At 43.8% G+C, this 12,408-nt stretch overlaps 1 protein-coding gene across 1 annotated transcript in view; it reads left to right on the top strand.

Annotated features, from left to right (window-relative positions):
* Nucleotides 1–5,247, top strand: part of LOC121272376 (fibrinogen alpha chain-like) — a 45,018-nt gene extending 39,771 nt beyond the window's left edge. The window contains exons 5-6 of the mRNA XM_041179067.1: nucleotides 2,983–4,117; nucleotides 4,541–5,247. Of these exons, the coding sequence (XP_041035001.1) occupies nucleotides 2,983–4,117; nucleotides 4,541–5,247 (1,842 nt within the window). The remainder of the gene's footprint in view (nucleotides 1–2,982; nucleotides 4,118–4,540) is intronic.
* Nucleotides 5,248–12,408: the final 7,161 nt, after the last annotated feature.

Genomic DNA, 12,408 nt, shown 5'->3' with positions numbered 1-12,408 from the left:
GCCCTCTGGAGTAGAGAATCCCAAAAATTCACAACCCTGTGAGTGAAGTAATTTCCCCTAATCTCAGCCCTAAATGATTGGCCCCTTATCCTGAGACTGTGACCCCGTGTTTTAGATCCGCAATCAGCAGAATCTATTTCTCAGCAGAATCTATCTCTCAGCATCCACCCTCTCAAGCCCCGTCTGAATCTTGTATGTTTCAATGAGATCATCTCATTTTTTAAAACTCCAGAAAATACAGGCCCAACTTACTCAGCTTTGCATCACAGGACAACCTTTCATCCCAGCGAACAATCGCTATACTATCTCCAATGCAAGTATATCTTTTTTTAGATGTGGAGACCAAAACTGTACACAGTACTCCAGATGTGGCCTCACCAAAACCTTGTACAACTCCAGCAACTCTAGTAGTACTCCAATCACCAATCAAAAGGCCAACATGGCATTTGCCTTCCTAATTGCTTGCAGTATCTGTATGTTAACTTTTTGCATTCCTTGTACGAGCAAACCCAAGTCTCTTCGAACATCAACACTTGCAAGTTTCTCATCCTCTAAAAAATGTTCAGTTCTTCTTTCAACCAAAGCGAATAACTTCACACTTTCCTACAATATAATCCAACTGCCATCTTGTTGCCCACTTACTTAGCCTGTCTTTATCTCTTTGCAGCCTCTCTGTGCCCACCCAAAAGCAAACCTTTCTACCTAACTTTGTATCATTAGTAAACTTAGATGCATTATTCTGTCTCTTCTTCTAAGCCATTAATAAAGTTTGCAAACAGCTGAGGCCCCAGCACCCGCCCTTGTGGTACTCCAATATTCACTACCTGTCAACTTGAAAAAGTTCCATTTATGTCCACTGTCTGCTTCCTATCTGTTAACCAATGCTCTATCCATGCTGATATATGACCTCTAATGTATACTGATTTCGCCTATTAACCTTTTGTGTGGCACCTTATCAAAAGCCTTTTGGAAATCCAACCCAACCCAACTATCCCTGACCCGGCTACCCACTCACCCACCTACCCACTTTATCCAACTACCCACTTCACCCACTCACCCATTCACTCACTCATCCATTCACTAACTCACTCACTTACTGAAAGGCTTGGACCTTTAAAGCATACCTGAATACGACAGCTGATGTCATGAAATGGAGGCTTGCCCTCCCTTCTTCTGTCTCTTCCTGCATTTGTTAATCTTCTTCAGTGATGGCTGAGCTGATCCTTAAATACTACAGGGAGGATCAGAGGTTGTGGCTGAAAAATTGTGAAAGGGTTGGGTCACAGAAATCTTCGCTGACAGCGTCAATGCACTCAACAGCAAAGCTGATTGGAAGATCTGGGCCATGGTCTTATGATCCCCAAACTCTCCACAGTCACCTGCATGCTGCATTTGTGACACAACATCTACTTGCACTGCCATCACTATATAAACATGTTTTATTTATTAATTAATCTCAGCCAAGAATACATAGTGAGGCTTGGCTGAGAGCACAGATTCTTATAAAAGGATTATGTAAGTGATTTGTCTATATAGGTGGAGAGAACTGTTGACTTTGCTTAATTGATGTCTATATGAGGTTAAAATGTTATTTTTTCTGTGGTCTCTTTTGTTAATGTCTCAATGTTTATTTGCTTAAGATTTAGAGCTGTCGAATGCTTAAAGATTCTGTTATTGATACATTTATATGTTTGATTGACACATTTATAGGGTTGTAGGATTTCCAGTCTCCTTTTTGAAAAATTATGAATGGGTATTTATTAAGCAATTTCACACATGCCAGCTACAATAGGGCTCATTGGTTCTCTCCATAATGTAAACTGATTGAATGGGCATGGCTTGGGGGCTATAAGAGGTCATGGGAGTCGGTGGGGACATGAGTTTACATTGATTTGGCATGGGGCTATAAGGGGCCATTGGATTGGGTGGGTGTTATGAGATGGCATTGAGCTCTCAGGGGCCATAGGGATGGGTGATACTGCATTGGAATGGAGGTGGCTTGGGGGGCATGGGTAAGACCTTTTGAACTTATCTTTCAAAAGGTTCCTGAAACAGAACTGTGGTTCGCATCTCCTCTGAGGGGTCATGAATCAAGAGTCATGAAGAACCTACTTCAACTCCATGAAAATTGCAATGGGCTAGGAGATACCTACCCTTGCAATGGAGCCCACCATGTCAGGAGTGCAAGGTGTGGGCTCACTACCTACGCCTTTATCCCATGCCAGTAAAAATTGGGGGTGCAGGTAATGGGGGTGGGAATCCCAGAATCACGTCCAGCCGTCAATTTTAAATGGCTCCAGAGAACTCCGTGAAAACCTGGCCCAAAGTTTACAGCAAGGAAATAGGCCATTTAGCCCAAAAACTCTGTGATGGCATTTATCTTCCATGTGAGTCTGAATCACATTTTACCACCCTGTTCCCATACCCTTAATCTCCTTTCTCTTCATCCCTGATCCACCTAATCTTGATGTTGACATAGTTTCTGCTGCAGCCGTTAACCCTGAAAGTGAAATCCATAGCCTCACAGCTGTCTGTGCAAAGAAGTCTCTTTCGTTCTCTGTTCGGAATTGCTTGCATTCAATTTTATATGCGAAGGCCCCTCATCCTTGGGGCCAATTAACATAAAAGAGCATTGGTCATTGTGTAAATGGGCTATCATTTCACTATCACCTACTTTATATGACTGATAAAGAATAATTTCACCCAATAACCCCAGATTCAGTCCAGGTTTTCCTTCCTTGTACTTATGCCTCTACTAATGTCTGAACAATGCAGTTCATCCATGAGGGTTATCTAATGCAAACTATCACCCTGTCTTGTCTCTTTGGGAACCACGATGTAGAGGTTGGAGAGTGGTGGGGGGGTACGGGTGGGGGAGGAGGAGGTGGTGGTGGGCAGGGAGTGAAATAGAAACTCACCAAATTTCTTTTCTTTCTCTAATAGTGGCTGGCGTTACTTGATTATAATATTATTTCTTCTTAGGTTGATATTGACATCAAGATACAATCTTGCAAAGGATCTTGTGCCAAGTCAATTGTTTATGATATCAACAAAGAAAGTAATGCCCAAATGGAGAAATCCCTTCAATCAATGACAGGCATTAGACTGGATAGGATCATATATAACAAGCCAACACATACACTCAAAATGAGTTTGGTGAAGAATTCTGATGAAGTAACTGGCTTCAAATCTGCACATAATGTTGATCATGAATATCCTAAGTTCTGGGAAGAAATACACACTAGGTTAATTTCCTTAGAAAATGATGTGCCACATGCAAATTCACATCCCGTTCCTGACAATTATGAAGGATCATCCTTAACTCCTACCCCTACAACTTCAAATACTGTATCCACTGACAAAGGTGTAGACATCCATACAGTTAGCATGGAGGCTGGTGGTGTGTCCTTTGCTCCTGATGGAATCAATAGTACAAGAAATACTGATGTGCCTTTAGCCCATGAAGTAAACAGCACAAGGAAAGCAGAAACATCTCTAATGTATGATAGTGTGGATAGTGGAATTGAAGAGCTACATTTCACAAAAGGTTCAGTCAAAGCAGCTTCCTTATATAGTTCTAACAGCACAAAAAAATACCACTCCATAACTGGTTCTAAAACTGTCATAAGTCAAGCTTTTACCGAAGATAGTGACATGCAGATATCCAATCAAGACATTTTTCCTGATGCACTGTTCCTCAATTCAGAACAAATAGACTTCAAGAAATTATCACTGCCGCAAGCAAGTGAGGGCTTTTCTGGTAATTCAACTCACACAAAGACCAACAACTCTGGTGATTCCACCGATTATTCAAATTTGGGGCATTTTGATGACTCTGTTACAGTTGACAGCAGAAAACATGACTTCCCTTCAACCAAAGAGGAGACAAATTTCAAAAGCAAAGCATTTCACACAGGACCTTTTAACATTAGCAGCAGTCACCAGCTCACTAGTTCAGAGGATTCTAAGGGATTTCCAAAAGTCTCAAATACCACACAACCTGCTTTTGACTCAAACATGTTATTTGAGGATAAAACCAGAGAGGGGTTTCCCGATGTACGAGCTCGCATACTTAATACAGATAAAGTACAGAAGATTAAAGGCTACATTGGGAAAGGTATGTTTAAGCATAATTTAAGTTAAAAATATTGACTTTTTTTAAGATAAAGTAGACTCAATATGCAGATCAAATCCATAGGTTGGGATTGTACAAAGTTCCACAGAGAGGTGTTTCTGATAGGTGGCTGTAATTTGTTTCTCAGGTATAGTTTGTAATCTAAAAGTATGTTAATATAGGCACCTTTCAAAGGCTAGTAAGATGGAAGATATATGTCTTTGTAAATGTTAAGTCTCTAATTTGATTTGTTTATTTTCCAAGAGGTCTCCTGGGGAATGTGTTTTGTGACAATTACAGTCAATGCCCAGAATATATGTATTAGTTCCAAGAGTAGCCTATTTATTTTTGTGCAGCTGAAACTACTGTTAAGATACTCTATATGGCATTTCTAATTTCGCATGTTTTTTTAACCCCTTCTTTCAGATTGTGATGACATCATTCAAAAACATCCACTTGGTGATGAAGATGGTTTATTCAAGATAAAACCCACTGGCTCAGCCAACGTTGTGACAGCTTACTGTGATCAGAGCACCGGACTGGGTGGTTGGGTCTTGGTTCAGCAGCGAATGGATGGATCAGTTCATTTTAACCGATCCTGGGATGAGTACAAGAGGGGATTTGGTAGCATTGATGATCGAGGCCGAGGAGATATCTGGCTGGGAAATGACATTCTCCATTTACTCACACAGAAGGAAAGTATCCTTCGTGTAGAACTAGAGGACTGGTCAGGGAATGAGGCGTTTGCTGAATATACTGTAACTGTGGGCTCCGAATCAGACAGCTATATGCTAAATATCACTAATTATGTTGGGAATGCTGGGGATGCATTAATAACAGGACTATCATTGGATGGGGAACATACTTCCCATGCAAGCATGAAATTTAGCACTTATGACAGAGACAATGATAAATGGGAGGAGAACTGTGCACAGTTTTATGGAGGGGGTTGGTGGTACAATAGTTGTCAGTCAGCTAATCTAAATGGAATTTACTACCATGGTGGCCTGTATGATCCTCGTAACAACATGCCATATGAAATAGAAAATGGAGTGATATGGGTCCCTTTCAAAGGTATCGACTACTCCCTTAAGGTGGTAAAAGTGAAAATCCGACCAATTGCTTTAATTTAGGCAAAGAATTTCTATCAATAGTTTTTTAAAGATTTTTTCAAGTCTTATGTTTGTCTTGGTTGCAGAAAAAAATCTACCTCTTTTCATAAGTTTCATCTGTAATGTTTGAACTTCTGATTAAACTGTTGGAAGACCTGTACAAACACTGAATAAATGGGTAATCATAATATGTGATCTAATAGTTAACCATGAACAATATCTTGTTCACTCATTTATTTTTCACAGAATCACAGAAATGTTTGGCACAGAAGGAGGCCAGTTGGCCCATCATGTTTGCACGAGCTCTCTGAATGAGCATCTCATCTAGTGCCATTCCCTCACCTTCTCCCCATAAACCTGCACATTCTTCCTTCTCAGATAACAGTCTATTTCCCTTTTCAATGCTTCAGTTGAACCTGCCTCCATCATATTTTCAGGCAAAACTGAACCACTCATTGTGTAAACATTTTTTTCCTCATATTGCTTCTTTTGCTAATTACTTTAAATCTGTGACCTGTGGGAACATTTTCTCCCTATCTACTTTGTCCAGAACTCTCATGATTTTGAATACCTTACCCTCTCGTGCCTCTTTATGAGGTCTCGTTGCTCTCTCCCTCTCTATGAAGTCTTCACCATCTCACATTCTTTATGAAGTCTTGTTGCTTCCTCCCTCTCACGTTCTTTATACAGTCTAGCTGCTCTCTCTCGCACTCTTTATGAAATCTCACTGCTCCCTTTCCCTCTCATGCCTCTTTATGAAGGCTCAATGCGATCGCCCTCTCAGCTCATTATAAAGCCTTTCTGCTCACTCCCTCTTGTGCTCTTTATGAAGTCTCGCTGCCCTGTCCCTCTCGCCTCTCTATGAATTCTCGCTGCTATCTCCCTCGCGCATGCTTTATGAAGCCTTGCTGCTTTCTCTCTCTCTCACCTCTTTATGAAGTGTCACTGCTCTCTCCCTCTCCACTCTTTTTGAAGCCTCACTACTCTCTCCCTCGCACATTCTTTATACAGTCTCGCTACTCCTTCACTCTTGCCCTCTTTATGAAGTCTTGAAGTCTAGCTGCTCTCTCTTGCTCTCATGCCTCTTTATGAAGTCTCACTGTTCTCTCCCTCCCATGCCTCTTTATGATATCTTTCTGCTCTCTCCCTCACACGTTATTTATGAAGTCTCACTGCTCTGCCCATCTCACCTCTTTATGAGGTCTCACTTCTCTGTCCCTCTCATGTTACTTATGCAGTCTTGCTTCTCTCCCCCTCTCGCCTCTTAATGAAGTCTTGCTGCTCTCTCCCTCTCATGCTATTTATTAAATCTTGCTGCTCTCTCCCCCTCTGCTCTTTGTGGAGTTTCGATGCTCTCTCTTGCCCTTGCGCCTCTTTATGAAGTCTCGCTTCTCTCTCCCTCTTGCCTCTTGATGTTCTGTCCCTCTCTCATCTCTCTATGTGGTCTCGCTGCTTCAGCCCCCTCACCTCTTCATGAAGTCTTACTGCTCTCTTCTCACACTCTTTATGAAGACCCACTGCCCTCTCCCTCTCGTGCTCCTTTTGAAGTCTCGCTGCTTCATCCCTCTAGCCTCTTCTTTATGAAGTCTTGTTGCTCTCACGCTCTTTTTGAATCTTGATGCTCTCTCTCTCCCACACCTCTTTATGAAGTGTCACTGCTCTCTCACTCTTGCTCTTTTTATGAAGTCTCACTGCACTCTCCCTCTTGCGCTATTTATAAAGTCTTGCTGCTCTCTCCCTTTCGCACCTTTTTATGAAGTGTTGCTGCTTCCAGCCTCTCCATTATTTATGAAGCCTTACTGCTTTCTCCGGCTCTCGCATTTTATGAAGTCTTGCTGCTCTGTCTCTCTCATGTTCTTTATGAAACCTCCCTGTTCTCTCCCTCTCACACCTCTCTATGAAGTCTTTCTGCTCTCTCCCTCTCACGATTCTTCATGAACTCTTGCCGCTCTCCCCCTCTCGCACTCTTTTTGAAGTCTCGCTGATATTCCCTCCCACGTCTCTTTATGGCATCTCGCTGCTCACTCCTTCTCATTGTCAAGTATAAAGTCTCACTGCTCTATATCTCATGACTCTTCATGAAGTCTCACTGCTCTCTTCCTCTCGAGCCTCATTATGAAGTCTCACTTCTCTCTCCCTCTCCTGCCTCCTTATGAAGTCTTGCTGCTCTCTCTCACTCTCCCATCTGTTTATGAAGTCTCGCTGCTCTCTCTCGCTCTCCTGTCTGTTAATGAAGTCTTGCTGCTCTCTCACTCTCCCGCCTGTTTATGAAGTCTCGCTGCTCTCTCCCTCATGCATTCTTTATGAGGTCACGCTACTTCCTCACTCACGAGCTCTTGATGACTCACTGCTCTCCCCCTCTCATGCCTCTTTATGAAGTGTCGCTGCTTCCACCCTCTCTGCTCTTTATGAAGTCTCACTGCTCTCTCCCTCGCCACTCTTTATGAAGTGTCGCTGCTTCCTCCCTCTCTGCTCTTTATGAAGTCTCACTGCTCTCTCCCTCGCCACTCTTTATGAAGTGTCGCTGCTTCCTCCCTCTCTGCTCTTTATGGAGTCTTGCTGCTCTCTCCCTCTCGTGACTCTTCATGAACTCTTGCTGCCCTCCCCTTCTTGTGCTCTTTTTGAAGTCTCACTGATTCTCCCTCTTGCGTTATTTATGAAGTCTCAGTGATCTCTCCCTCTCATGTTATTTATCAAGTATTGCTTCTCTCTCCCTCTCTGGTCTTTATAAATTATCGCTGCTCTCTCCATCTCGTGCTTCTTTATGATGTGTCGCTGCTTCCACCCTCTCCACTCCTTATGAAGCCTCACTGCTTTCTCCCGCTCTTGCACTTTATGAAGTCTCTCTCTCCCTTGCACCTGTTTATGAAGTCTCACTGCTCTCTCCCTCTCACACCTTTTTGAAGTCTCGCTGCTCTCCCTCTCGCCCATTATGAGTCTCACTGCTCTCTCTCTTGTGCCTCTTTATAAAGTCTTTCTGCTCTCTCCCTTTCGCGACTCTTCATGACCTCTTGCTGCTCTCTCCCTCTCCCCTCTTTATGAGGTCTCAATGCTCTCTCCCTCTCGAGCTCCTTATGAAGCCTCACTGCTACCTTTCTCTCGTGTTATTTATGAAGTCTCACTGCTCTCTCTTGGGTTATTTATGAAGTCCCGCTGCTATCTCTCTCATCTCTTTATGAAGTCTCACTGCTCTCTCCCCCTCCGCCCTTAATGAAGTTTCGCTTCTCTCTCCCTCTTGCCTCCTCAGGAAGTCCTGGTGTTCTGTCCCTCTCACGCTTCTCTATGAAGTCTCACTGCTTCATCCCTCTCGCTTCTTCATGAAGTCTCGCTGCTCTCTCCCTCTCACGCTCTTTACAAAGTCTCGCTTTCCCTCTCCCTCTCATGCCTCTGTATGAAGTCTCACTGTTCTCTTCTTCTCATCTTATTTATCAAGTCTCACTGCTCTCTCCCTCTTGCGCTCTTTGTGAAGCCTTGCTGCTCTCTCCCTCTCATGCCTCTTTATGAAAACTCACTGCCACCTTCCTCTTGTGCCTCTCTATGAAGTCTCACTGCTCCCTCCATCTCATGCTGTTTATGAAGTCTTGCTGCTCTCTCCCACTCACCCATTATGAATTCTCGTTGCTCTCTCCCTATTGGGCTTCTTTATGAGGTCTCACTGCTTCTCCTTTTCGTGTCATTTATCAAGTCTCGTTGTTCTCTCCCTTTTGTGCGTCTTTATGAAGCCTTGCAGTTCTCTCCCTCTCTCATGTTTATCAAGTCTCACTGCTCCCTCCCTCTCATACCTCATCATGAAGTCTCGCTGCTCTCACCCTCTCGTGCATCTATATGAAGTCCCACTGCTCTCTCCTTCCTTGTGTTATCTATCAATCTCTCTGCTCTCTCCCTCTCACGTTCTTTATGAAGTCTCGCTGCCCTCTCCCTCTTGTCTCTTCAGGAAGTCTTGGTGTTCTGTCCCTCTTGTTCCTCTCTATATAGTCTCGCTGCTTTATCCCTCTTGCCTCTTAGTGAAGTCTCGCTGCCCTCTCCCTCTCGCTCTCTTTTTGAAGTCTTGCTGATACTCCCTCTCACGCCTCTTTATGAAGTCTCGCTACTTCATCCCTCTAGTCCCTTCTTTATGAAGTTCCGCTGCTCTCTCCCGCTCACACCTCTTTATGTAGTCTCGCTGTTCTCTCCGTCCCACACTCTTTATGATGTCTCTGTCCAATTTTTCAATATTCTCTGTCACCAGATAATCCAATGACTCCAGGCCCAGAGACAGATTGACCTGCTTCATCCTAATTATAACCTGAAACAGTTGAATCTCAGGTTATGTCTGGATAAGGTGTGCAACTTGGCTCAAGAACTATGGCCTTGAACTTCCATTCTGTGGTAATGTTGGGGGCATTGCTTTTGCCCATGAAGCTTTTCCTGACCCACCAATACGACCCATTTCTTCCGGGATCTTCTGATCTGAAGCAGAAATGGGCAGCGCAGCTTCTCCAGGCTAAGTCTATTGAGTGTAGGAGAGTCAGGGGAAGGAGAGGAGACACTTCCTTTTTATGACAGTAGCTGTCATATTCAGGTAAGTTTTCAAAGGTCTTGTGTCTTTTAATGAATGAGCATGTGTTAATGAATGGGTGAGTGGGCAAATGAATGAATGGAGGAGTGAGTGAATGGATAGGGGCATGAGGTGGGTAGGTGGGTGAGGCAGTTAGGTGGGTGAGGGGCGTAGGTGGGTATGATGGATTGGTGGGTCAGGGGTAGTTGGGTCTGGTTGGGGGGATAGTCAGGTGGGGAGGGGGGTCATTGGGTCTGTTTGGAGGGGTATTTGGGTAGGGAGGTAGTCGGGATTAGTCGGGGGAGTTAGGTGGTTGAGGGGTAGCCGGGTCTGGTTGGAGCATTAGATGGGTATTCAGTGGGATAGTCTTTGGGGGCATATTTGGGTCTGGTCAATGGGGGGAGTTGGGTGGTTGGTGGGAGGGTAATGTGGGTTGAGTTACACAGCTGTTAGACCAGGTATTAAACTGTCTAACATTTCCCAGGTAAATATCCTGTTAAGTCCCACTTATCTTACCCAAGCTCAGGATCAGAGACATTCACAGAGGGTCCTGGGCAGCAGAGAATCAGCCCATCGCAAGTTTAAACTTCCAGGGCAATTTCTGCACATGTTCACCGTTAGGACTTACACAGAGTCCTGACACACATATCCTAATGTACATCCTATCTATGACAACCTGGAGGTCAAAGAATTTGGGCCCAATTCAATGCAGCCATTATAATAACATATATAGTACAGTACAGCTACAACAATGGTATCTATCTGTCAATATGGAAAATTGCCCAGGTACGTCCTGTACACAAAATGCAGGTCAAATCCACTCTAGACTTTCACTGCCCCTACTTTCACTCTACATTTGATCATTTGCACAATGATGGAAGATGTCACCGGTATTGAGTGCTATCAAGTGGCACTTACACAGCAATAACCTGCTCACCAATGCTCAGGGATTCATCAGGGGCATTCAGCTCCAGACTTCATTATAACCTTGGTCCAAACATGGGCAAAAGAGCTGAATTCAAGTGACAAGCTGAGAGTGACTGCCCTTGGTATCAAGGCAGCATTTGACCTGGTGTGGCATCAAGAAGCCCTAGCAAAATTGAAGTCACTGGGAATTAGGGGTAAAATTCTCCACTGATTAGAGTCATACCCAGCTTAAAGGAAAATGGCTGTCATAGTTGAAGGCCAAACATCTTGGCTCCAGGACATCGCAGCAGGAATTCCTCAAGGTAGTGTCCTAGGTCCATCTGCATCATCAATGGATCTTCCTCCATGATAAGGTCAGAAGTGGGGATTTTCTATGATGATGATTGCACAATATGTTCAGCACCCTTCACAGCTGCTCAGATATTCAAACAGTCCATGTCCATATGCAGCAAGGCCTGGACAATATTCAGACTTGGGTGGATAAGTGACAGGTAATATTCATGCCACACAAGTGTTAAGCAAATACACCTGAAACAAAGAATATAACTATCTCCTCTTGATATTCAATGGTATTATCATCGCTGAATCCCCACTATCAACATCCTAGGGGTTACCATTGACCATAAACTGAATTGGACCAGCCAGTGAAATGCTGTGTTTACAAGAGCAGGTCAGAGGCTGAGAATTTTCCTGACTCCACAAAGCCTGTCCACCACTCACAAGACATAAGTCAGGAGTGTGATGGAACATTCTCCACTTGCCTGAATAAGTGCAGTGCCAACAATACTTAAGAAGCTCAACACCATCCAGGACAAAGCAGCCCACTTGATCCACACCCTATCCACCAGCTTAAAAATTTATTCCCTCCACCACCATGCACAGTGGCAACAGTGTGTCCCATATAATAGATGCTCTACAGCACCTTGCCAGGGTTCCTTCAGCAGCACCTTCCAATCCCATGATCTCTATCACCAAGAAGGGCAAGGGCCGAAGATGTATAGGGAAACCACCATCTGCATGTTCCCCATTAAGTTACACACCATCTTGACTTGGAGCTATATTGCTGTTCCTTCATTGTCACCAAAAATCTGGAACTCCCTCCCTAACAGCTCTGTTGGTGTACCTACACCAGTTGAATCTCAGCGGTTCAAGAAGGTGACTCACCACCTTATCAGGGCAATTAGTGATGGGCAATAAATGCTGGCCTTGCTAGTAGCACTCGTATCCCTTGAAAGAATTAAAAATACAAAACTGGAAGCTAGTCCATTTGGGGAAGGGGGGTTGCTTGAGAAATGTTAGTATAACTTTAACCTAGCCCATGCAAAAGGAATGGAGCAGATTCAGGTTGGATGACTATTTTTCATGCTGTCCAATTTTATTGAACTCAATGGGGAGTAAAATCAGGCTGATATGAAAAGAACAGTAGACCCAAGACTACCCAAACCTTGCTGTGTGAGTTCAGTCAAAATGGGGCTGTTGTAAATCAATGAACTAGATTATTTTGAAAGTTAATCTATCGACCTAATAGCTTGAATTTCCCCAGTTCCATGGTGAAGAGCTTGAAAGCAAGGAGACCAGGAAAATAGGGATATCCATATCGAGGCATCTCCCTGACTCATTCCCACCACAGTGGAAGTTTCCCAGTTACAGCAGGGACTCAGGTCAGTTGCCTAAACTGTGGAGGCAGGCAACCAAATTAAATATTTAAAGGGCCCAAT

Source organism: Carcharodon carcharias, chromosome 1 (genome assembly GCF_017639515.1).
Source record: "Carcharodon carcharias isolate sCarCar2 chromosome 1, sCarCar2.pri, whole genome shotgun sequence".
Taxonomy (NCBI): Eukaryota; Metazoa; Chordata; class Chondrichthyes; order Lamniformes; family Lamnidae; genus Carcharodon; species Carcharodon carcharias.
The sequence above is the reverse complement of the archived record's forward strand: the minus strand, read 5'-3'. Positions and strand labels throughout refer to the sequence as shown.